Source organism: Phoenix dactylifera, chromosome 3 (assembly GCF_009389715.1).
Source record: "Phoenix dactylifera cultivar Barhee BC4 chromosome 3, palm_55x_up_171113_PBpolish2nd_filt_p, whole genome shotgun sequence".
In the NCBI taxonomy this organism is placed as follows: Eukaryota; Viridiplantae; Streptophyta; class Magnoliopsida; order Arecales; family Arecaceae; genus Phoenix; species Phoenix dactylifera.
Window position 1 is genome coordinate 22,090,476 of NC_052394.1, and position 25,503 is coordinate 22,115,978.

The 25,503-nt window shown below is 39.1% G+C and overlaps 4 protein-coding genes across 8 annotated transcripts; 3 read left to right on the forward strand and 1 right to left on the reverse strand.

Moving 5' to 3' along the window:
- Positions 1-5,105: 5,105 nt before the first annotated feature.
- On the forward strand, positions 5,106-8,060 carry LOC103702813 (caffeoylshikimate esterase-like). Its single transcript, XM_008785382.4, has 9 exons — positions 5,106-5,227; positions 5,331-5,363; positions 5,457-5,550; positions 5,946-5,978; positions 6,131-6,277; positions 6,681-6,811; positions 7,035-7,172; positions 7,278-7,376; positions 7,507-8,060. Exons 2-9 carry the CDS (start codon positions 5,340-5,342, stop codon positions 7,876-7,878), a joined length of 1,038 nt encoding a protein of 345 aa, XP_008783604.1. The 5' UTR covers positions 5,106-5,227; positions 5,331-5,339; the 3' UTR covers positions 7,879-8,060.
- Positions 8,061-13,396: 5,336 nt separating this feature from the next.
- LOC103702812 (caffeoylshikimate esterase-like) lies at positions 13,397-17,106 on the forward strand. Of its 2 annotated transcripts, XM_008785380.4 has the most exons (9): positions 13,397-13,522; positions 13,650-13,682; positions 13,791-13,884; positions 13,990-14,022; positions 14,172-14,318; positions 14,492-14,622; positions 14,954-15,091; positions 15,200-15,298; positions 16,438-17,106. In XM_008785380.4, exons 1-9 carry the CDS (start codon positions 13,520-13,522, stop codon positions 16,747-16,749), a joined length of 990 nt encoding a protein of 329 aa, XP_008783602.2. In that variant the 5' UTR covers positions 13,397-13,519; the 3' UTR covers positions 16,750-17,106. The 2 variants fall into 2 exon arrangements, with proteins under 2 accessions (XP_008783602.2, XP_008783603.2); XM_008785381.4 differs by lacking the exon at positions 13,397-13,522 and having other exon boundaries at positions 13,531-13,682; positions 13,962-14,022.
- Positions 17,107-19,304: 2,198 nt separating this feature from the next.
- Positions 19,305-23,697, forward strand: LOC103702811 (UDP-glucuronic acid decarboxylase 1-like). 4 transcript variants are annotated; one of them, XR_005511233.1, is made up of 8 exons: positions 19,305-20,108; positions 20,500-20,647; positions 21,924-22,111; positions 22,238-22,312; positions 22,484-22,564; positions 22,654-22,719; positions 22,980-23,072; positions 23,150-23,173. XR_005511233.1 is itself a non-coding variant. In XM_008785379.4 (7 exons), the coding sequence occupies exons 1-7, from the start codon at positions 19,530-19,532 to the stop codon at positions 23,342-23,344; spliced, it is 1,254 nt and encodes a 417-aa protein (XP_008783601.2). In that variant the 5' UTR covers positions 19,357-19,529; the 3' UTR covers positions 23,345-23,697. The 4 variants fall into 4 exon arrangements, 2 of the variants coding, with proteins under 2 accessions (XP_038980942.1, XP_008783601.2); XR_005511232.1 differs by having other exon boundaries at positions 22,484-22,719; positions 23,150-23,174; XM_008785379.4 differs by lacking the exons at positions 22,484-22,564; positions 22,654-22,719 and adding an exon at positions 20,769-20,848 and having other exon boundaries at positions 19,357-20,108; positions 22,028-22,111; positions 23,150-23,697.
- Positions 23,698-23,772: 75 nt separating this feature from the next.
- On the reverse strand, positions 23,773-24,956 carry LOC103702908 (dirigent protein 16-like). The gene has a single exon (XM_008785546.4). The coding sequence runs from the start codon at positions 24,442-24,444 to the stop codon at positions 23,794-23,796; it is 651 nt and encodes a 216-aa protein (XP_008783768.2). The 5' UTR covers positions 24,445-24,956; the 3' UTR covers positions 23,773-23,793.
- Between the last annotated feature and the right edge of the window lie 547 nt (positions 24,957-25,503).

Here is a 25,503-nt window from a genome sequence, read left to right on the forward strand (position 1 = left end):
GGATTTCATTGTCTTGCTAATTAAATTAGGACATGGTATGCCATGGTAAAGAAGAAGCCGGGCTTGGCATTAAGAATTTTAGAAATATGAATCTCTCCCTTCATGCAAAATGGGATTGGAGATTGATGATGAATCATAGTGTTGGTAGTGGCAGCGAATCTATTTGAGGAAGCAAGTTACAACTGCCTACCGCACGAGATGTCGGTTTGCCGTGCGTGTCAGGCGGCGACCCTTCAGAGCCTACCCGGTTTGGAAGGGCATTTGCTCTGATCTTGAAGCCTTTTGGAACTGTGCTTCCTTTAAACATGGCAATGGTGAAAATATTAGATTTTGGGAAGATTGATTGTTAGGACCAATTCCTTTTGAATCCTTATTTCATGATTTGTTCTTTAGAGGAGTCAAGCTTTTAAAATCACCAATTGTCCCAGAAGCTTAAATTTATAGGATGAGATAGATTTATTTACATATTTTATATTTTCTTACACTCTTTCTCATATATACTATATAGTTCGGACTTTTCTTTAATGGGTGAGCTCAACATGTGAAATTTTTTGATAACGGAGTTAAAGAATACGGAAACAAAGTTCGAACTCAGAACTTCTACTCTGATATTATGTTAAAATTACTAATAGTCCCAAAAACTTATAAAAGCCTTAAACATATATGAATAATCTGAATATTATATATAAAGCAGCGGAAATAGGAACGCATACCTCTTGCCATAGTGAATGTCTTTGATCAGGATAACTCGGCAAGAACACTTTAATGAGAAAAAGGACTTCTAGTCTTTTTCTAACTTTATGGGACATAATGATGAATGTACACAAGCCCCTTTTATAGGCAAGACCAGGACCCTTGATTCTCTATTGTAATAAATATTATCATTCAATCCATCACTAAGAGATATTGTACCCGTTAATTTTAGTTAACTCTACAACTACCTTATAATGATGTTTATCCAACAGTTTATCAAGCAAGCCGTACATGAATGTGGTATGGGGGCCACCTTAAGGATAATTATCGATTAAAGTTTACAACTTAAATTTATAAAGTAAAATAAATTTATTTATATATTTTATATTTTTTTTACACCAGCGGAACGTCCCAATTGAAGGCCCTGTTCTCCTCTGTTCATCCAATTGATTCTGGTGATGTGCCAGTGTGGAAGCCCTGTCGTGATGGAAAGTATAGTGTTGATTCGTACTACAAGTTTATTAATAATGGCGGGGTCCGTTGTCAATTCTACAAGACAATTTGAAAGGCTCCAGTGCCTGAAAAGGTCAAAGTATTCATTTGGCTGGCTACATACTGGAGAAATTTTGGCAAGGAAAGGATAGAGGGCAAGTGTCGGCTGCCCCTTTCGTGGCTCCCGCTCTGAGGCTGCTTCTCACCTTTTCATTCGTTGTCTGTTTGCCCAAGCATTGTGGTCTTCTCTTTTATCATGCTTAAATCTCCGCAGATTGCCACCGAATTTAACATCTCTTTGGTCCCCATGGAGGAAAAGGACAATTCACAAGTCCATCTAAGAAAAGGTTGGGATCAATTGCTCATGGCACGAGAGAAACTCAAGGATCTTCTTGAAAAGAAGAGCATCACCTCCTCTGTTTTGCATAAAATACTATACTTTTTTTTTTCCTGTGGAGCTTGTCTTTGTAATGCCAAAACCTCTGTTTCCTATCTCTCTATGTGTGTAATTACCACCCTTCTTCTTGTAAATATTTTTTTTCTTTCAATAAAGTTTGGGGGAAGTTGCTCACTCTCTCTATTTTACGTCAAAAAAAAAGTCTGAACTGGGAAGAAAGATTTCATACGGGGAGCTCAATTCTAAGATGCATGCGATCTGGGGAAAAAAAAAATCTAAAATGCATGTTTCAAACTAGAGAACCAGAATAAAATTTAATACAGAAACTTCAGAATTCCTGAACACTATAAATTCTACATTAGCTTCATTTAAATGATCATTAGGTGGGTAAAAAAGTTATGCAGAAGAGAAGCAGAGGTTTGCGGTAAACAATAAATAGCAATGCTCGGGAAGCGCCGAACCAGATTTGGGTTGTTTATACTCCTGCCATTTATCCGATGAAACTCATATGTAAGCCCGAATTATAACAAAATTAACATCCAAACAGGTCATGTTGCTGCCCATCTTGGACCGATAATGCAGGCCACTCCTGTGGAGCTCATCGGATTGGCTCCTCCGATGCTCGAGTCAGAGAGGATTTCTAGTGGAAAGTGAGGAAGTAGAAGAATAGTTCATGTATTAAGTGATTCATTATTTGAGGATTGGGTATTACGCCATGCACCTTTCATGAAGGGTCTCTAAGTTTAATTATAATTGAGATTCTAAATTTTCTGCGGATCGTATCCCAACAACATCAATTCAAAGACGTGTCGTAACTATTTGATATATGATGGAATTGCTAGAGCCCCATTCGCACTTAGGTAAGAACCAGATTTGTTGTGCCTTTGGAGTCTTGGACCCGGACCCCGGCCGATTCGAACTTGCAAAGTTTAGTCTGGTTCAGTCTCAAGTGCATCTAATATGCTTCATGCAAAGTACGACATTACCGGCTAAGATTTTCTTTTTTCAGAAAAAAAACCCTCTCCCCTTTCTATGCAAAATATAACGTTGACATCTCATAAAATCTCACACTACAATATAATTCGCGCTTCATAATTTAAATTATATCTATATAATTAAAGATGAGATTGCAGGTTGCGGACCTAACTACAAACTCGTGTTTGGCCTGGTGGTCAGGATCTTGCATCTTTTTGTAGTGTGGACGAGATGCAACTCGTGCATCAGATAAGTGTACCCCTTCGTCGTCGGTCAAAATCTAGCAAAATGTGGAGAAGAAGAGACAGAGGACTTTAATGCTAGTTAATTAGTGGGGAGGATGTTCTAACCAGCCATGATAAATGTGCAGTCTGCCTCCTCGTTGAAAATTCTCTCATTAAAAGCTCATATCGTGCCATCCTACTGAGGGTAAAAGAATATACATACGGTGCCATGACCAACGGGTAAAATGCTTTGAATCACAAATTTCATGCAAGTGCTGCTTCTAAGAGTTTCGCACTTGATTTTGAGAAATGCTCCTTTTTCTGTGTTTAAATTGAGCTTGCACTGTTCTCGTGAGAATTTGGACTTTGTACCAGAGTTAGACATAACAATGGCATAATAATTTCAAGGCATAGCATGCGGGCAATAGACTAAGAGCCTAGCCTAAAGCCCCATGCAAAATCAAGATATAATTTTTAGTTGGACTAGATCTATCGTTGAGTCGGTAGACCAATTTAATTGCAAAGCAAGATGCACGGAAGCGCATGTATTGCGCTCCTTTTTCTTTGTCTATTTGTTTGTGTACGTGTTGCTCTATGATTGGACTGGTCCATTGACTAACCATTCATTTTATTTTCTGATTTTATTGGGTGTATTCGTAGTCGTCAAGTATGATTCTATCCGCTTTAGCAAAAAATGAAAATAAAAAAAAATACTCTTTTGGGTTGGGGCCCCAAAACATCTTAGCATCTAGGGTGGGCCCTTGTTCCCATGCACCAAATGAATGGTCCACGTTGGTGAGCTCGTGTGGGGCTCCCTCTCCCTTATAAATAGGTCAAACATCCGAGTCTCACGTGAAAACAACTTTCCACGTGCTCCCCGTCTTTCCACTCGATCCGGGGCGCCCTTCTTCCTTCCCTAGACGCACGTGCTACTCGTGTGAATGTAGCACCAAGGGTGTCTTCAATCCTAATCATGTCCCAAGATTGTATATTTCGCTCCAATTCAGAAGGCTGGAGCTATAGACGTGCATGGTCCAGCTTGGGGGCTAAAGCTATTAAAAATTTATGGTCTTCATGACCTACCAGCCTAATTGATCTGTATCCCTGAGTCAAACAATTAAATGTAGGGCTAGGGTTTGGGGTTTACAATTCAGGAATAGGAGTGGTAATATGGTACGTACATTTATCTCACATAAGCAAGTTATAGGCAATTGATTGTGCTAACATTCGTTTCCACATCACAAACTATTAGGCTACATGGTGGTTGTTAGGCCTATAACGAAGCCTAGCTTGAACAAGGACGAGCGTGATTGAACTTGACCCAATCTTCTTTCGAGTTATGATTATAGATTCGGATCTTACAGAATGTTCTCGGAGAACTTCTGGACCGCACGATCATTCAGGCTATGGTAGGTCAAACATAACCCAAAACCAACTTGATCCTTTTGAGTCTGGATTAGGGCAGGCCAAATTTGAACCTCATAAAAGAAAAGATTATTCATTTTATGTTCGGAAGGAAACCTTAGAATGATAAGTCACAAACAAAGTTATTTTCTTTTTTAATTTAAAAAATGTTTCCAGTTTCCTCTAATGCCCTCAAGATGACGTAATTCGAGCTAAAACAAGATAGTTCAATATAAGCCAAGCCTTCATCCTATAGATAGTAAATTTAATATCTAATCTATAAGCCCAAACATGACAGCAGGGCAAGGATAAGAGAACTAAAGTCATCTATTCTTGGATTGAGTTAGATCAGAGTCTCGATTGGATTGAACTGAATTACGTAATATTTGACCTGTTTTTGACTTGGTCAATGGTTTAATTTGGGTCACTTTCAGGTTTAGACCCGATTCACCACTGCTCTGCTATAACTCCATTGAGAGCTGGTCGAATCACAGGTTTACTGAACCAATTGCAGGCCAAGCTGCGTTCAGTGTGCCAGCACTGGAAGAATCAAGCGATAGCTGGATACATTTAGATTCCATCACGTCACACCTGTAAACACCGATCTGATGCAGATCACCAAAGCCGTGCCGTGGTGACTGGAATTGAATTGGACTTATCCAGGATTTCACGAGAATAAGAGTTGGATTAAAGGTGGGTCTGCATTCTAATTTGGCCACATTGGATAGCCTCCAAAAACAAACATCAAACGTGGAGGATAGGGATGGCGCAGAAGAGTACGCACGTTTATGCGGTTGACTGATTCCAATTCCAGGATAGCTGAATAGACCCGGAGCTGCTGTAAAAAAGCTGGCGACCGAGTCTGTCTTCAAGGAGAAGGCAAAAACTCCCAATATAAAGGGAGGAACGGGGAGGAGAGGCCAAGTCCAAACCGTCGCCACCTTTTAACGCTGCAACAAAACAACTGCTTCCATCCTTCCTTCTATCTAAAACCCTTCTACTCTCTATCTTATTGGCACTTGTAAGATCTCTCTGCTGCACGGTAGGTTCATCACAAAACAAGACTCCATGTGGAATAATTTTTATTTAGTTCAGGCTTCCTTCTTATTTTAATCCCGTCTGTTCTCTGTTTTTTTTTTTGGCAGGGACAGAGTATGGAGGGAATCAAATATGAAGAGGTTAGCGATGGGAACTCCTCTTCATCTTTATGTTTTTCATGTCTTTAATCTCGATATATCTCAAACTAACGGCGGCGAGTCTCTTGGTTTCAGGAATTCCTATTGAATTCTCGTGGATTGAAGCTCTTTACATGCCGATGGCTTCCTGAGAACCGAGAACCGAAAGCTCTGATCTTTCTATGTCATGGTATTCATTGCCAAGACCCTCTTCTTTCTGATATTTAAATATTTATTTTGTTCTCAAGCAAATATATATATATATATATATATATATATATATATATATATATATATATATATATATATATATATATATATATATATATATATATATATATATATATATATATATCAAGAGAGAGAGGCAAAGCCATTAGAAAAAAAGAGTTTACAGAAATTATTTATAAAAAAATTATAAGAAAGGAAAACACGAAAGAGCAATAAAAATACTTTATAAAAGATAGTGGTCTGGATCTTTGTATCTTCTATGTATCTCTCTCTCTCTATGATTTTGACATTGATGGGTTTCGTGTCTTTCTGTTCTTTCCATGTATTTTTTTTAATTGCTTTTTTTATTGCCAGGATATGCCATGGAGTGCAGCATCTCAATGAAAGGTAAGAAGTTATTCTGTTTAAATTGACTTCCAATTAAATTATTTAAGAATTAACTGTACATATTAAAGCCGCATATTAATTATAATGTGGCACCAATACGTGGATTTCATTCTTAACGTTAGATTTTTAACATATTTCTTTGTACCATTCAGGTACTGGGATACAGCTTGCTAAGGCGGGATTTGCAGTCTATGGAATCGACTATGAGGGCCATGGGAAGTCCTCTGGATTGCAAGGCTACATCCGAAGCTTTGATGGCCTCGTGAATGATTGCTCTGATTATTTTACCAGCATATGCGGTAAGGCAATTAAAGGATATTCTTTATCCCATACCAGTAACTTGTTCATCTAATGCACATCAAAAATAAATCAATAAAAATTTTAAAACACTGAGGGATTAGAAAAATAAAATATATAAATTAAAGAAACAATGTTTTTATTTATTTCTTTAATCTAAGAAGAGTCCATCAAATAGGAGGTGTTGATATTTTCATTTAAATAATATCCAGGTGATCTGGGATAATTAGGAAAAACCATGTAGTCTATAGATAACTTCTTTCAAATATATTCATGAGGAGAGGAACCATTAAGGTTATATTGGTTATAAAATTTGATACTCGTTTGATAATATAGAACAGATAAGCATGTAAATGTGTTCATTATTTCGACTCTTTTTTTAATTTTTACTCACCTTTGTTTTAGAGAGAAGAGAGAATAGAATGAAGAAGAGATTTTTACTTGGCGAGTCCATGGGAGGAGCTATGGTCCTTCTTCTACACAGGAAGAGGCCGACCTATTGGGATGGAGCAGTTTTGGTTGCTCCCATGTGCAAGGTTTGCCTCCTATCTCTTTTTCACTTCGTTTCACTCTTAAAATTCACTTGTATATATAGGATATTTTGTAGCCTTCCTTCCTTATATACATCCGAGCTATTATTACTATCCTGCGACTAAAGTATTCTGCATGAGATTAGGCTAGGGACGTGATTTCCTTTTTCTCTTCCAGTCACAAGCTTAAATATATGTTCACATGAATGTTGTTTTGGATATTGGACAGATTGCTGAAGAAATGAAACCTCCTCCAATAATCATCAAGATTTTGACACAGCTTAGTAAGATCATTCCAACTTGGAAGTTAATTCCCACCAAAGACATCATCGATAGCGCCATCAAAAATCCAGAATGGCGAGAACAGGCAAGCAAGCAAAACCAACCAGCTCAAGATTCCCACAGCATCATATTGTCGTCTGCTCTCCGCTTGCAACGTTTTCTTGACGTTTTATAATTGGCATCATCGCAGGTTCGCAGCAATCCTTATTGCTACAAGGGGAAGCCTCGCCTTAAGACCGGCTACGAGCTTCTCATGGTTAGCTTGGACATTGAAAAGAACCTGCACCAGGCATGTCTGCCGGCCTCCCTCCATCTCGCATCACACTTGCATCTCTTCCTTATCACATTATATGAGGACGTACTAATTATCCAATGACAAGAACTCATGACTCCATTGTTTTTTTTTTTGGCTGCTTCAGGTGACATTGCCATTTATAGTCGTTCATGGAGGTGATGACATTGTTACCGACCCTTCGGTGAGCCGATCCCTCTACGAGACAGCATCGAGCAAAGACAAAACCTTTAAGCTCTACCCAGGGATGTGGCATGCACTGACCTCAGGGGAGCCTCAGGAGAGCATCGATCTCGTGTTCTCAGACATCATTGCATGGCTTGATGATAGGGCAACGCCCTCTAATTCGAGATCAGAAAGAGAACACAAGGCCGGGCACGACCCAAGATCGAGTCATAGCTCTGCATGGCGAGAAAGCAACGTGTTAACTACTCCGAGGAGTACTGATACTACTAATATGAGCTTTCGTCTCACGAAGATCTCTACAGCACTCAACTAATTTCTTTCATGACGAATTGATTGAGAAGTTAAGTTGATGTGGGTGCAGGAAAGAGAGTACTCTATTAGTTTTTTATTTTTGGGAAAAAGATGACTATAGTGTATCAGTGGGGTGTGTGAGAATTGAAAGCTCTCTGATGTAAAGTTTACAAAATAATAATTGCATATGTTTGTTTCATTGGACATCTTGGGTAATTTTCCTTGGGATCCATTTGGTACTCCTTCTATCACTCCAAGACCAAACAAGAAGCCATAGCTATTTAATTACTTGCCTATTTCTCTATTCCATATAGAGGCTAGGAGCAGCCTATTTGGTGGATAAAGCTAAGAGAACACATGTTCTGTTAGTTTTATTCTAATTCTCCCATATTCCCTCTTTAATTGGAGACAAGGATAGATAATGGTGCATTTGCTATAAACTTGCTAAGAGACTCCTGCTAAAGGACATGCCGGCTATTTGATCTTTAAAGTGGGGCTCTCCGAGCAGCAACAATTAGGTATTTAGTATAGAATGTCTTGTAGGTAAAATTATTGGTCATTTGGGATGATTTGTTTAAACAAATGTGTTAGCTAAATGGAATGTGCAACATGGCAGATCCTGCAGATCATTTGACAACGTAGACTTCTTCAATTATGTTTTTTGACTTTTGCTAATATATAAATAATGTGGAGGGAGACCTTACGATCTCTTAAATAGCCTATTTTAATGCTCTTGCAATAAGTAAGTTGATGTTGGAAAACTCGGCCAAATTTAAAATTAAGTTTATTGAGCCAGAAATCAAGATGACTCTAGCAATATTCAAAATCGACCCAGACTCAACCGAGTCTTGTCGAATTTTTCATAATTTAGTTGAATCGATAAGTCAAAAAAATGACCGAGTTTTATTTTTTCTGTTTATTCAAGATCCCCACTCGTGTGAGTTACATTGATGAGTTTGTGAGATCTTATCCCTCCACCAACCACAAGTAGAGTTGTGATTTTTTATGTGTATGAAAGAATAGTGGATGATAAATAATAAGCATGAAGATCATGAAAACTCTGATATTTCTTTTTTCCATGTCAATTTAGCATTTACATATTTTTAGACTGAATGGACATTTGGATATAATTGAATTTGACTACTTGGAATGTCTCATGACTATTTGGGTAAATACTATTCTCTCATTTAGTTTTGCTCAAACTTGCTAATAGAGTCTATGGTAAAGATTCAAGCATATTAAATTCATATTTAATTATATTTAGACCAATCAAATATATTTCATGATTTATAAAAGCATGTATGTATGTATGACATATGGATATATACATATATAGTGTATGTATATATATGTGTACATAGATACGTACGTACCTACCTACCTACATAAGTATGTATATATATGTAGAAAGAAAGAAAGAGAGAGAGAGGAGTAGGAGTTAAGTTTGAGATTTGCAAATATGTTATCTTACGAGTCGAGCCGAGTACGACTAGTGGAATGCATGGGAGAATTTTTTATCTTGTTGGAATAAATTACATACTTGGTTTGGTGAGGACAGTAAAACTCTTGTTGCTGGAAATTGGACCCGGGGGCCACCGCGAAGCCGGGGAAGGAGGAGCTCCACTGCTACAGGGGGCGGACGGCGGTGCGCCGGCCGGCTGCGTCCTCCGCTGCGGGGGGGTGTGCAAGTCCTGCAAGGAAAACCGGTGGCCGGGCTCCCCGGCGCCGGCCCTCCGATGCCTAAGTCAGAGGGGGCAAGTATGTGAAGAGAGCAGGGAAGAGAGTATATGGAGAAGACAGCAAGAATATTTGGATAGGATAAAGAAGACGAAGAGGATGACGTCCTCAATTGTATCTATGCTTCCCGGCGGGTTCAGTCCCGGGGATCTGTTTCCGTTTTTTGTTTGTTCCCCCCCTTGGTTCTCCCAGCTTCCCTTTTATAGGAGGGGATTACGTTACCTGGGAGGTAACCGGGGGATTTGTCCCTGTCTGTGATAATTGGGCACGATTTGGCCCATTTATGACATAGTGGAGAACAGGGCCGAATCAGACCGGAATCAGGGAGTTGTCACGGTCGATCGGACCTGTTGGAGTGGTTGAACCGCCGGCCGTAGCGGGCCTGGGGTCTGTGGATGGTAAGTGCATTTATTACCGAATGAACCGGCGGTCAGGTAGAGCCATGCGCTCTGATGGTTCAGTGATCCGGAGATCGTCTTGGGCCGTGTTCATTAAATGACTGAGTGCATCGGAGGCTTGAGAGAGTCTCGTGCATTAATGGCAGGTCGTGCCGAATACCTGCGAAGATCTTATGCCTTGATGGCTTGGAGATAGTGGCAGGTCGCAAGCCGTAGGAGTTGTCAGTCCCTTGGACTTTAGGCGGAGGTTGAACATTTGGTTAAGGCATCGGCTCGGCAAGAGTGCCGAGCCGAGCTGGTCGCCCAATGGGGCGCCCTGTGGCGGGGTTGCTTCAAGTACTCCTGGTCGGCGCCCTTTAGGCGAGCACCTTCTAGCAGAGCGCCTTGGCGCTGTCTTTGGTCGGCACTTTCTAACCGAGCAGCTTTGGGTGGGGCACCTCTTGGCGCGCGCTCTGGTCGACGCCCTCTAGTCGAGCGCCTTCCTGGTCGGCATCCTTTGGCCGAGCGGCTTTCCGGTCGGCGCTCTTCGGCCGAGCGCCTCTGTGGATATATGACCTAGGGTTTTTCCCCTAACAACTCTATATACCATAAAGGTGATGCTGACTAGTGGAATGCATGAGAAACTTTGTTTTTTCTTTTTTTTTTTGTGGGAATAAACTACATATTCTTGGTTTGGTCAGAACAGTATGTATAACTCTATATATCATAAAGATGGGGCCCAGAAACCATAAAGCATATGAAAAAAATAGTATTTCTTTGGAACATTAAGTTACTTTCTTGTTTCCTGACTTTTGACCATCATAATCAGATACCTAAATAATTTGGCTATTTGCATAATAATCCCCTAGCTAACTTTCTGACTCATGATAAATGGAATAAGATTTTTCTCTGTTTCGATCGTCACCTCACTCTCAATTAAATAATTTGTTTTGATATTTTAAAGCGTTAGACTTGTTGCATGCGATTGCACAACCACCTTTGGTGACCTGCGAGGCCACAATCTTTGTACGAGCTTACGAGTGCAAAGAGCGTGGCCCAAGCTTCTCGCACAGACACTTGGGGCAACGTGAACATTCTATTTCCAAGGCTAATGTGGGTAAGCAGCCGCTTAAAAAAAAAATGCTTAGCTAAATTTGTACAGACAGAGAGGGAAAAAAAAGAAAAAGGAGATGATCAAAATGTGATGGATATAGGTTGAATTTTGGAAAATGCTAAAGTAATCAGTTCTACGGCCCAATTGGTTTGTAAAAACATTTTTTTCTCACTCAAATATTTTTTATAAAACTTTGATGTCCAAAAAAGATAATTTTTGTATGGGTAGTTTAATATAAAAAAGTGACAAATTTTAGAGTAGCTTATATTCTATTATACCGTTACTTTGTTTTATTTAAAAACTGAAAAAGTATCTTTTAAAAAAATTATCCTAATTTACAGATATTGGAAATTAGACTTTTCTAAATTCCACAAATTTTATTCATAAAATATAAGAATATAATTATTATGTAAAAATTAATTTTTTTTAATAACTCTAACCAAATAGAAATTATTTTTTTTTGATCATACTTTTTTTTATGGATGTTTTTCATGACTGTTTTTCTTTTTTTTTTTTTTTTTCACCAAAGAGACAACTTTCTTTTTTTTTTCCCTCACGTCCATCGGAATGCTGGAAAGAAGGAATAGAAAGTAGATTCTGGGCCCTCGAGGCGTACTGTTGGTCTCAGCTCCTGTGTGGGACCTAGCTGGACCTATTCGCATCATGTCTTGGTGTAATTATGTTTCTATTTCTTCCATTTCGTTTCTTTCCCTTCCTTCAGGCCAAGTTTCCCGTCCAAGTTGTGAGAAATTTCTCTAATTCAGGTTGCAAAAAATTTTGCCATCCTAACATACCATTTTCTTACTCTTCAATCGTTATTTCTCTAATGTGAGCTGCTAGATCTTTTGCCTGTAATCTTGAGACTCTTGTTGAAAATTTGGTCCTCTTCAAATATACCATTATGTTCCTCTTTTTCTCCATGATGTGAACTGCTAAATCTTTCGTCTAAAATCTTGAACCTCCTGCATCCTTGTGGGAGAGTTAGCACGTACTCTCAGAGTTGGTCCAAAGATCTCCTCGTTTGAGGATATAAATACAATTAGTTTAGTTTCTGTGGAGGAAAGAGAACATTCATTAGCCACCAGCAAAAAATGAGCACATCTATTGTGGACATCCATGCTTCTTTCCAAGTGAACATAGCTATTCTTGCCTATCTTTTTTTTCTCACAGCAGCCACCAGTAATTAGTAATTGTAATTGTTTTTGTTTTGCATATAAGATTGAGGGGCAAAAATAAAAGAGGAAACACAATTATCAATTTGCATTTACGTGAATAATGTTGAAATATTTGGAAAAAAAAGAAAAAAATAAAAGAAAAAGAGAGAGAAAAAAGTGATCTATGTTCCTTCATATTCGACACATCTCAAGAGTTATATATACTCGTGTACAGACTTCATATATAAAAAATAATATAAGCTAATATAGGATCTTACTAATAATAAAAAATATTATTAGTGATACAGGCTGTAATGTGATCCCTAAAATCACTTTAACAATATTATGCTAACAAAAAAATATTATAAGCGATGCAGGCTGTTCCGTGACCTCTAAAATTATTCTAATAAATGAAAAGAATGAGTAAGTTAAAAAAGTTAAGACAGACAGGTATAATCTGCCGGGTCTCAAACTAACCTCAAATGAGTTCAATGTTTGACCCAGAACCAAACCATGTTAGAAGTCAAAATATGTGGGCCATTCACCTTAACACGATGGCACCGGACCATTACGGCCATGATGGACTGCAACTCGATCACCATCCCCAGTGCCCACGCGTTGAAGGGAAGCCGCCTTCTGGAAGTCCGATCCTTCGTCTCAAGAGCCATTGGCTCCTTGCCCACCAAAAGCGCCCACTTGTGAACGTTATCCAAAGACCCATTGACTTCCACACAAACTCTAAAACGTTCTGGGTGGCAATTGCTTCCCATTCAGTCAACAAAAAAAATAAATCCACACAAACTCGGCACTTGATCACAGCAAGCAAACCTTGAAATGATGGCAAGGTTAAGCCATCATCGAACCCAATTTCTGAGCCAATCAAGCCTAAATAGATTGGGTCAGATAAAGTTGGGATTTATTCAAGTTATGTTGAAAGAAATATGAGTTGTTTGGATCAGATTGAGGTAAAAATGGGCTAGGTTTGAGTCTGGTTAACCCGGTTCAATTTTGTAGGCTCATTTATATCTGTAACCGCTTCAAGGTTCAAAACATGGATGCATTCATCTCGCCTCTTTATTTAAAAGGAAAGGGATTAAGGGCAATCCCATTCATTTAATGTTCCTAGCTATACGCCAAGTTTAAAGGGAAGGGAGTCCGTCTATTTTATTTAAGCAACCCCTCGCTTACCTTCCTTACTCCTCTCTCTTTATATCCTCTACGCTCCCATCTCCTTTTCATCTCCACCAAAACCATATCATATTTTTGTGGCTCTTTCTTCTCATGGTACGTTCGATTGCCACCCGCCTCACAGCATCTCTCTCCCTCTATCCTTTTCTCTCTCTCTCCCTCCCTCCCTCTCCCCCTCTCCATGCATATGTATGGACTTATTTTTTGACATTAAATTTTGCAGGCTCAAGACAACGAGTCTATCAGATATGAAGAGGTTAGTCAGCTATCAAAAGCTTTAATTTTTGGTGCAACATTAGTTGAATTTCTTATGCCATATATAGGGGTTTTTTTTTTGTAATCTTTTGTTTGCTTGTGATTTCAGGAATTTATAACGAGTCCCCGTGGATTAGAGCTCTTTACATGTAGATGGCTTCCGAGGAAAAAAGAACCGAAGGCCTTAATCTTTTTATGTCACGGTATATAAATATATAAGTTTTGGTTTCATGTATATGAGCAAAAGATTGCTGATCTGCTACTATTCTAAATTCATAAGCTTTGATTCCATGGCCGGAATTTGCTAGGATATGGAGTGGAATGCAGCATGTATATGAGAGGTATTCTTTTACATAATCATTTAGAGTAATTATCCCTGATTCTAAACATGTTATGCTCCTTTTCTACATAATTATTTTTCCTGAAGTTTTGGATTGAATATAGTTGGTAGGGGAGAACTAATGTTTTTTTTCCAAAAAAAAAAAAAAAGACACAGGAACTCGGCTAGCGAAGGCAGGCTATGCAGTTTATGGATTAGACAACGAGGGTCATGGGAAATCTTCTGGATTGCAAGGATATGTACCAAGCTTTAATGCCCTTGTTGATGATTGCTCTAACTATTTTATGAGCATTTGTGGTATAAACTCCTCCTTTTTTCTTTCCTTTCTTTCTTTCTATCAGGTGGTATATATCAACTTAATTTTAAGAATATATGCAATAATACATGTGTGTATATATGTATGTATGTTATAATTTTCCATTCCTTATCAAAAAGAAGTTATAATTTTTCCATTTCTTTCAAAATACCAGAGAGGCAAGAGAATAAGATGAAGCGACGGTTTCTTCTTGGAGAGTCCATGGGAGGAGCAATGGTCCTCCTCCTCCATAGAAGAGAGCCAACCTATTGGAATGGTGCCATTTTGGTTGCTCCTATGTGCAAGGTCTTCGGTCTTCCATCCTTTTTTGTTTTCTTCCTACTATAACTTTTCTCACAAGGCCTTCGGTCTTCCATCCTTTTTTGTATTCTTCATACTATAACTTTTCTCACAAAGCCTAGAACATGTATGTGGATTCCCTTTTGGTAGATTGTAATATATGGATTTAGCTGTCTCTTTTGGTAACTCTTTATTGGTTAATTTATATCTTTCCTTCGTAGACTGGTATCTGGTATCCTAGATTCATGTACTGTTTAGGCTTTTGGCAATTATTTTAGTATAAATGGTAACTAATTGGAATTGTTTATTTGGTTTCTTTAATTATTTTATATCTCAGATTGCTGATGAAATGAAGCCTCACCCATTCGTGATCAGCGTTTTGAGGAAGTTGTGCAACATCATACCAACGTGGAAGATAATCCCCTCGCAAGATATTATCGATGTTGCCTTCAAAAATCCTGAGAAAAGAGAGGAGGTAAATTAACATACTTGGAGATCCATGACATATCATTCCTTCTCAACTTTTTATCTCAATTATTTTTTATGATTTATTTCTAATACATGAATTAATCATATTTGGTAGATTCGATCTAATCCTTATTGCTACAAGGGAAAACCTCGCTTAAAAACCGGCCATGAGCTTCTCATGGTCAGCCTAGATATTGAAAAGAACCTTCACCAGGTAACATCTTTCTTCTGATCAACATGAGTTTTATTCAATTATCCCTTCCTTTTAGTCCTAATCTTTTTTTATCTCTTTTAAATTTTACATACCAGGGCTTAAGTCAGATAAACTTTATTAGAAGTGTCATTATGTCAGCATATTTTGTCTCTATTCCACCGATAGGTTTTATTAATTAAGCTAGCTTAGACCACATAACACACATTCATATAATATCCCTGGTCTAACATCACTACAAAAGTATGAAAAAGAAAGTCGTCCTTGAGCGTCTATTTTAAGCAATTCAATAAGAACTAAACAACCCAAACAAGTCTAGTTATGGTGACATGTTATCTTCTCTTGCTCTCTAAGATGGAAACTAACCTAAAGTGCACCAGTTAGACATTAAGCAATAATGACTACGCCGTACAACAAAACGAACTCAGATCAGAAGGTATTGGTCTTCCTGCATGTTAATAGTCACTTTAATTTTTGTTTAATGTTGTACCAAGAGACTTGGAATTAATCTATCATACCATGCATGGCTTGTTAACAAAGAAACCTTCTTAGGCTAATCTAAGAGAATTTTGGTTCCATGTATAACAACAATACGTGCTCCTTTCTACAATCAATGATACGTTCGACTCTCTCAAAATTGAGTCATATTAGCTCGACAAAAGCTTGATGAATGGTGCATAGATCATAACATGGATCATGACATAAAAAGCTAGCAATTTATCCAAGTTGCATGTTTACCAAGTTCCAACATGGTCTTGAAGTCCAGAATGGTTGGGGCCAAGCAGTGTGTCCACTTCTTACACCTAAGATACCATTCAATGATTGTGGTGTCTTTGTGTTTAGGCCCCAAGGAAGAGGTCTTACTGATAGGCATTTTATTGTACCAAAAACTCGAGCAATTAAGCTGACGACATGTTTCGCAGATTTTTCATAGTGAGTTGAAAAGCAAATCCTTGCTTCCTAGCTAGTTGATTGATGGCCCCACTAATTGTGGTCATCGTTGAATTAAATGCATAAGATTGATTAGGTCTTGTTCCTTGAAGATGACCAATTAAGAATTCAGAAACAGTTTTATTAGCCTCGATTTCACCTCCTAAACTTCAATTTTCATGTTAATGCCTGCTTCTCCTCTTTGGCAACAGGTTTCACTGCCATTCTTGGTTGTGCATGGTGGAGACGATATCGTAACTGATCCATCGGTGAGCAAATTGCTCCATGAATCGGCCTTAAGCGAGGACAAGACATTCAAGCTGTACCCTGGAATGTGGCACGCCCTCACCTCCGGTGAACCACTTGAAAACATTGAGCTTGTGTTCGCCGATATTGTGGCTTGGCTAGATGAGAGAGCATCTACAGGGGACTCAAGATTTGAGATAGAGCAAAAAGCAAAGCATGATGAGCATTTTCTAAAGATGCAAGGTAAGAAAATGCTTGGAGAGATGCATAACAAATAGTGGTGCCATGTTAATGATGGCAGATCGATGGTTACGGTTTATTAGAAAGGTGGACTCCTATGTTTGATGAGGTTTTTAGCTTGGGCTTTCATCAATATGGATGGTGATGGATAGAAATATCCGGCCCCAAGCAACCTTGAAAGGATTTCTATATGGCACTTTCGAAGGTGGTGACATGGAAGGGGGGATGCATATAGCTCTTTAGAAATAAAGGTCCCTTGGAACTCTCTCTTGATTAATTTTGTTTTGTTGGATTACTTCGGCTGAACCATGGAATGCCCTCTTTTTTTTTATTTTTTTTTTATTAGCTTGAACTGTGACAACAATCAAATGGAAAGGGATATGGTATCTACATCATAAGTGGCTGCATATGCATGCTAATATGTAACCTTGTCTAAAAGAAGGGGCAAGATGATTCAAGGCCTTAGTCAGCTTGATCTGGTCTAACTCGACCTAACATTTTTTCACTAGTAAAGTTTAAAAAAGAGAATTTAGGCACGAAGTGTCTAACCTGTTCTTTTATTAAGGTGATGATATTTTTACCTATTAGAGGTAACTAAGTTACAATTCCAATTTGATCATCTTAATTCTCCTTAGGCTTTAGGCATAAGTAGCCACTATTGCAACCTTTCGCATCTCCCTTTGTCATCTTTGTCACAATCTGGCACAATTTGAAGACCTTGTCCATTCTCATATCCTCCAAATTCTTATAATAGCATCCCTAGGCATTGTTAGGCATTGACTTACTCAATTTCATCCTAACATGTTTCCAATTAACTTAGTTTATTTAACTTGATAGATTAATATGACCAACTCTGCGTAACCACCCATCATGGCTTACTTAGTAAAAACATAAAATTTTACCATTTTGTCAAATTACTATAGATAGCTTATATGATGGTCTAGAATTTACAGAATGATATTAATAATTTCTAGTATTTACAAAATATGATCACAAAGATTAATAACATGCGAGGAATTTGAATTCCTACACCTCGCATTTAACATGACAGATCAATTTTTCCCCCCCAAATATTCAAGAACTGGAATCATAAACCTTTGAAAGTTTAGGCCCGCTTTGCAACATAGATGTGCTTATAAGGCCCCAGCATAGTTAAATGTTATCACATCTAAAATTATAATCCAATGGATTTCAACAAAAAAAATTGATTTAAGTATACCTCCTCTTTGTGAAGTGTGGACCAAGTTTGTCTTTAAATAGCTTGCGTTATCGATCCATCTCCATTGTTCATAAGTAAGAAAGGGTGGCTTATCCCTATAATTCTCGTGCTAGAAAAGGTAAGTCAAGAAAAGTCAAGTGAGAATGAATAGTCAAGTAGGTATTGTCAGTAATCTCCAATGACTCTTTCAAATTATCTAAAGCTCATTTTTATCAAATTTATCGAGTCCCATGATATCCGAAGATTTTCTTAGATGGTTAAGAATTGGAGTCATTAATTTTCCTTCAAAATTTTGTCATCACAGGAATTTATAGGCCGATGATATAGATCAAAGTTTCTATTTTGTCGAAATATCAGTAGGCTGCAGCTGTGACGAGAGTGAATATCGGTCATGCTGATTATTAGGTATCATTTTTCTTGTATTCTTTCCGGTCAACATTCTTTGTTTTTTAAGAAAAAAATGGATATATAAAAGCTGTAATTTTGGTGCCTTGGTTAAGACAAAGCTTTTTGGTTTGTTTCTAGTTTGAGACAAGTTATTCTATGGTGTTTTCTTTTAATTATTTAATTTAAATACTTCAAAAATAGTTAATTATGATGAAGCATCATACTCTATTAACTCTTTGAACAAGAGATTCAATAAATTATAAAATAAACATCGACAAATATTCTTGTATGTTTCTACTTTCTACCAAACAGTTTCAAAACTAAAGTGCTATGGGTACCTATAGCCAGAATGGTGCAATCAGGGTGAAGGTAAATATATACATTCATGCTTGTTTAGGTGATTTGAAGCCTAATCAATTTGTGAGAGGTTATGAGTGCAAATTAAGCATCTTCAGAGAAGCATGGGAATACAAATGGATGAAATTAAAGATGGCTTTGTTGTTTACTTTGGGTCTTAGTTTACAGGTTTATTTTGTGCTCAACACATACGATTTGTTTCTGGGGAGAGAGCCATCCCATTTTGTTATGCACATGAGCTAAACTAGAAAAAGAGAAATTGTGGGTTATTATGAAGCACTGTTGAGGCCTTCTCACACAATGTCATGAGCCCAAGAGGCTTAGAACATAGTATTTGGAAAATCCAATCAAGTTAGATTTTCTATCGGATTATGAATTATACAGCCTATTTAAGTAAGATCCATATCAACCCAATCTCTCTCTAGCCCAAATTTTATGGAAGAAAAAATATAACCTTCATAGTTTTTTTTTTTTTTTTATCCTACAATCCAAAAGGTTTGTTGATGGAATTTAGGTCAGAATTAGAGTGGATCTGGATAAAAAAAAGAAAAAAAAAAAAAGCAAGCTAACAGGCTATGTTATTGGTTTTGCCAAATAGGCCCTAAATGGGCTGTCTTGAGCGAGCTTTTAGCCCAACCCCCTTTCCATCTGCGAGTCCACTTTGATGTGCCCGAAGTCTCAACCCTCCTCGACTCTTGTCCGAAAGACCGAAACCATCCCCAGCTCCCTTCAAATAACTCCTCCCTTTCTTTAATTCTTTCTGTCCTTCTCCTTCCGGCTTGTGGAGTTCCGCAGGGACAACCGGATATACCGATTCATCACCCGGATCTACCGTCAGATCTTCCCCGGAGAGCCATGAAGCAGCTCCACAAGCTGCCTGGCCTCGGCCAGCAGCAGCCAATCCGGACCCACTCCCCGACCTACACCGTCACGGCCGCGAGGCAGCACAACTCCCGCTCGTCAGCCGCCGCCTCCTACCTCCTCCGCGAGCAGCGCCTCCTCTTCGTCCTCGTCGGCGCCGCCCTCGCCTCCTGCTTCTTCCTCCTCCAGCCCTACCTCTCCTCGTCCGACCGCCTCCTCCCCACCTCCGACGTCCCCCACCGCGACCTCCTCCCGGTCTCCGCCGCCTCCGCTGGGAGGAGGATGCCGGTGGGGCTGAGGAGGCCGCCGCTGAGGATCGTGGTGACGGGCGGAGCGGGGTTTGTGGGGAGCCACCTGGTGGACAAGCTGCTGGCCCGGGGGGACAGCGTCATCGTCATCGATAATTTCTTCACGGGGAGGAAGGAGAACGTGGTGCACCACTTCCACAATCCCAGGTTCGAGCTGATCCGCCACGACGTCGTGGAGCCCATCCTGCTCGAGGTCGACCAGATCTACCATCTCGCTTGCCCTGCTTCGCCGGTTCATTACAAGTATAATCCCATCAAGACCATCATATCCTTTTTTTTTCGGATCTAAAAATATTTATCGCCATCTTTCTTTGCTTTGATGAAGTGAATCTTTATTATCAGTTCAGGTGGATTGTAGCATATCCTGTTGACGGGGTTGGACTGGGATTGAGATCATGCTAAATTTTATCGTTAGAAGCTGGTAGGATACTAGAACTAAACATTTTTTTGTAAAATGAACTATTAGCATTCTGAAAAATAGGTTTTTTTATCTTAATTTTAGGGTTTTGATTATTCTTTAAGATTTATAATTTTGCTAGGAGTTGTTTGAGCAAGATTGTTTTGATTTATGATTGTTCCTTGATATGTCCCTAGTTATTGCAAATCATCATACGATGTTTGATGTAGTTGAAGTTTGAATTCTTAATTATGGTTACAAGACAAATGTGATGGGGACTCTGAATATGCTGGGATTGGCAAAGAGAATTGGGGCTCGTTTCTTGTTGACGAGTACCAGTGAGATTTATGGTGATCCACTTGAACACCCACAAAAGGAGACATATTGGGGCAATGTCAACCCTATTGGTAAGCTCCATGTCAATTGATACTTTTTTTTTATGTGTACTGAAGAGTGCCTTGATAGTTCCTATGTGATCTTTGAGTTGCCCTTCAAATTTTGCAAGTGTTATTGCTTGGTGTTTCGTAGGTGTTAGGAGTTGTTATGATGAAGGTAAGAGAACGGCAGAAACTTTAACTATGGACTACCATCGAGGTGCAGATGTTGAGGTAACCATGTTCGAGTGTTTATTATGAATTAACTATATTGGGTGGTGATGGTAGTTCTGTTTGCAGCATTTCATGATGAACTGCTGCAATTCAACTGAATTTACTAAATTTGATTGAGTTAATAATTCATGAATGACAATTAGATGATGAAGAATGCAAGATCTACATGCTTTACATGAGTGACCAAATTGAATTATGAAAAATGCTACATGTACATGCATGCCATCAATACATATTGCACAACATATATTCGGCAGGTTCCATGTGGGTTCTGCACTAAGGAACTGCAAAGCGCATACAACAGGAAACAGCGTGTGACACATGGTGTATGTGTTTCTAGCTCTGCTTATGTCAATGATAGCATTATATGCAAGCTGTACAATGCAGTGAGTGCCGAGCATAGCATTGTTTCATGTTCCAAATGCCTTGGAAAAGTGAACTGATTATTAGAATGGTTACTAAACATAATATTGATGCAGTATCCCATATCAACATATTGATACTAGATATCCAGTAGCACCACATTGAATATGTAGCGATTTTGACACCTCCGATAGTTGAAATTCCTATCCTAGTGAACCTAAAAAAAGGATAAAGGCCATATGTGACCTGAAAAAGTTAGGCGGACATGCTCACTTGGAGTGGGAAGGGGGGCGATGGCTCTGCTCTCAGCACATTTAGAAACCAATTATCTTCTATAGTAAAAATAACATGAAAGGCAACCTTATTCCATTTATTTTGGACCGGCTTTATGTACTCCTATGTGGTATATTGAATTATTCTGCTATCTTTGCCTCAAAGTTCAATCATGCTACAGATATGGCAATGCTAGTTGGTTTTTGTAAGTATTTCTGTATAGTATGGATGAATAGGACTTACTAATGAAAGCCATGCCTTTTACCCCCTGCATCATGATGACCTTTAGACAATGTTCCTCTCTCATTTTCATATATTTACTGATGAACATCAAAAATGGAGGATGGTATTCTTGACACTCTTAGCCTCCTAGGGTTATTGCATCTTGGCAATATGGACTAATAATTTGTATAATTCTTTTGTACATCTTCTATTCAAGTACATTTAGGAAGGGTATGCCTCGCTTGCTTGCCGACTGTAAGTGAAGTAATTGTAACTCTGTGTCTACTTCATGGACAAGTGAGAAAAAGTTCCCATTTTCAGTTGCGTATTGCACGTATTTTCAATACTTATGGGCCTCGCATGTGCATTGATGATGGGCGTGTTGTCAGCAATTTTGTTGCACAGGTTGGCTTCACCCTTTCATATGAATTTAAATCCTTAGTTGCTTGCATAATGCAAAAATTGTGAGCTTCACATGGTAAAGAACAATGAGGACCAGGAGATTCTAATCTTTTTATTTATTCTTTACAGGCCCTTCGTAGACAGCCATTGACAGTTTATGGAGATGGGAAGCAAACTCGAAGTTTCCAATATGTTTCTGACTTGGTACTGAATCATAATTCTTGTCCTGTTTACTATTATCCGAAACAACATGCTTTTTCTTCCTAACTTATACTTCAATTTGTGCCTAGGTTGTAAATGAACTTGTTTGTTTTAAACTACCATTTGCTTGCTTCATTTATAGAATTCTTACATCATCTCTGATGTTTGATGCAGACGGAAATTTGTCCCAATGAAAATTAATTTTCATACTAGAAGTCGATGAATACTAAATGAGCTTTGCATTAAGCTAGACAAGTGTGGATCAGGCTCAACTTTTTGCTGTCTTTTTATGATGCTCTATATTCTTATACCAACCAAGCTTTGTATCCTTATGCTGTTTTTAGATTGTTTGAAAGTAGGTAACCTGTGTCGGGGAGAGCTAGACTATATGGTGCATGCTCCATCATTTGGTCAGTAATGTTAAAGCTAATCCAATACTATTTTGTAATTAGATGAGTTTTGATCACTAAAGTCATCTGATATTTTCTTTTAGAAGAACAGAACTTACACCATCTCAAAAACAAATACTCATAGCCAAAGATACTCAAATACCTATTATATGGAGTTTACTTAGTAAATGAATATGGATTATTTGTATCATGAAATTGCAGTTGTCAATTATTATAAAGATGACTTTTGAGTTTTATATTACCCCTGGCAAACTTGTTAGGTTGATGGATTGGTAGCGCTAATGGAAAGTGAGCATATCGGACCTTTCAACTTGGGCAATCCAGGGGAGTTCACCATGTTGGAGCTTGCTGAGGTTTGTCTGAGAATTGTTTTCACATGAACCGCATATGGCATTTTTTTCCCCAAGAAACTTCATCCCTACCCATGCAGGTTGTCAAAGAAACAATTGATTCGACCGCAGCAATTGAGTTCAAACCCAACACTGCAGATGACCCTCATATGAGGAAACCAGATATCACCAAGGCAAAAGAGCTGCTGAATTGGGAGCCAAAGATATCATTGAGGGAAGGGCTGCCCCGGATGGTGACCAACTTCCGGCAGCGTATCTTGGATGCGCAGTCATAAAACCAAAAACTGAGATCATCTATAATATGCGGTCCAACAAATGTACCATTAATTGAATTTGTCATCGTATTGCTCTCTTAATAATTCCTTCCGAGGCAGGGCAAGTTTTGTATGTTGTTTATCTTCGTCATCCTTGTACGTTTTAATTTCAGAGAACAACTTATTCTGAGAAGTGAATCAGCTGAGTTGCAAATGTTAGCACAGGATCTGAAAGCAAAACAAATACACAATTTTACAGGCTGTGGCCATTTGCTACAGTTTTGGCGTTCTTTTTTTCTTTTCATGTAGACTGGCCTGGCAACTGCCATTATCCATGTTACTTTGTGACTGACATTTTATATATTATGATTCAATTACTCAAAGTATTACTCAAAAGGAGAGAAAAATATATTCAAATCCACTGTTTTGCATCTCCAGGCAGCATTGTTGGACGAAATCAGATGGCTATATTACTCGAGATACACAGTAACCGAGAGAACCCCGTCCGCGCTCTCCCTTGAACCAGTGGCCCTGACCGCGGCAAACCCATTTGCACCGTGATATCTTCCGGTGCCGCCGACGACTGCGATGTGAGACTCCGGCAGGCCTAGATGGTGGACCCCGAAGAATCTCAAGCTGTCATCCGACCTGCCGTCCTCGAAGGTGGCCTTCATTGCCACCATGTGGCTGCTGTTATCCCCTGTGCTCGTCACGTACATCCCCTGCACCTTCCCTGCCGTCGGCGGCCCGAGTGCGACGCTGCCTCTTAATGTCTCATCGATCATGGTGACTGTTCCCGACTCCAATGCCGATGCATGCAAGCTCGTTAGGAGCGGCAACCAGCTTTTGTTGGGCGGACCAGTCTGGCCTGCGAAGGCAGCGGTTGCCGGAGGCCTTCCACCCATGGGCTTTGCGATCGGAGGTGGAGCTCCGGTACCGGCCGCTGGCCGTGAGGTCCCCAGCACGTCGTTCATGAAGAAGGTGATCGCTCGATCGCCGCCGCGCGGTGGGGGTGGTTGATGGCTTAGAATCCGGGTTGAGGTTGACGGACTGACAGTGAAGAAGATGGCGACGAGAAGCCAAGCCATGTTGGGGGTTCGCCAATATATGAACATTTCCATATTATGGAAGTTGGAGCCACTGTGATGGATTTCATGAGCAGGGACTTGGGATTTGGATGCGTGATGTGTGTGCTTTTATGGGGAGGAATGAGCTTGAGAAGTATGCACAGGTGGAGTGGGTACAGCCGACTCGATACATCATGACAACCGAACTACTCCGTCTCATCAACTCCATTTCTAGCTGAATGGCCCGTGCCACTGCCAAAATTGGTTGACTTCATGCTAAAAGTTTTTTTACATCCTCCTTTTGAATAAACACACTTCTTAATGATATCTAGAAAATCACAAAGAAATATTTGAATTGATGCAACATCAGCATCAAATCAATGGTGAGATTGATTTCTTCAACGGCTCCACCATTGACAAATGCTAGTATTCTTCTGAACCATGGCTGTAAAGACTGGAAGTCCTCGTCAAGCTTTTAATGATTTAAAGGTCTATCGATGTCATGTTTCCAGGTAACTGTTCGTCCTTCAGCGTGTAAAGGCCGTGAATTCCGGGCAAGATTTGAGTGCAACCTCTGAATTTGTTTTGGAGAGAAACTGGCGCAGGGTCTTTTAGAAGTTGCCACAATGAAATAGGATAGATCTGCTGTTCTTTTTCTTTTGCTTTCTTCCTTTTTTTTTATTCGTGCTGGAACGAGGTGATATTCTGATGGTGCAAATGGCAGAAAGGAAAAAGAAAAGACAGACACCAGTCCAGAGATTCTAGACAGCCCAGAAGGCTTTGGTGTTGCCAAAACAATCTTCTGAGTAAGCCCTTTCTTTGGAGCTGCAGCACCTCTAAGACTCCAATGATTTGCCAAAAGAAACGTGTGAAAGACAATCACAAGAATCATTCATGAATAATACACAAAAATCGCAGGATTGGAGGATCGACAATTATTTCAAATATTTTAGAAGTTTAGAAAATAATTAGGCAGATGAATATTTTGTAAAATCATACAACATTCTTTCAGAAAGTCTGTAGGAAGATTTTGATTTTTTCCATTCCTTCTCTTCAATAAAAAGAAGTATTTGAAATGAAACAAATTCCTCTTCATTCTGTTGTGCTTAGCGA

Excerpts from the sequence above, each read along its gene's own strand:
- LOC103702813 (XM_008785382.4), top strand. The coding sequence starts at position 5,340 with ATGGAGGGAATCAAATATGAAGAG. Across the intron at positions 5,979-6,130 it reads GTGCAGCATCTCAATGAAAG|GTACTGGGATACAGCTTGCT; the intron begins GTAAGAAGTTAT and ends TGTACCATTCAG. Across the intron at positions 7,173-7,277 it reads ATCCAGAATGGCGAGAACAG|GTTCGCAGCAATCCTTATTG; the intron begins GCAAGCAAGCAA and ends GCATCATCGCAG.
- LOC103702811 (XM_039125014.1), top strand. The coding sequence starts at position 19,530 with ATGAAGCAGCTCCACAAGCTGCCTGGCCTCGGCCAGCAGCAGCCAATC. Across the intron at positions 20,648-21,923 it reads GGGCAATGTCAACCCTATTG|TACATTTAGGAAGGGTATGC; the intron begins GTAAGCTCCATG and ends CTTCTATTCAAG. Across the intron at positions 23,073-23,149 it reads CCATGTTGGAGCTTGCTGAG|GTTGTCAAAGAAACAATTGA; the intron begins GTTTGTCTGAGA and ends CTACCCATGCAG.
- LOC103702812 (XM_008785380.4), top strand. Across the intron at positions 13,683-13,790 it reads AGTCTATCAGATATGAAGAG|GAATTTATAACGAGTCCCCG; the intron begins GTTAGTCAGCTA and ends TTGTGATTTCAG. Across the intron at positions 14,319-14,491 it reads CTATTTTATGAGCATTTGTG|AGAGGCAAGAGAATAAGATG; the intron begins GTATAAACTCCT and ends TCAAAATACCAG.
- LOC103702908 (XM_008785546.4), bottom strand. The coding sequence starts at position 24,444 with ATGGAAATGTTCATATATTGGCGAACCCCCAACATGGCTTGGCTTCTC.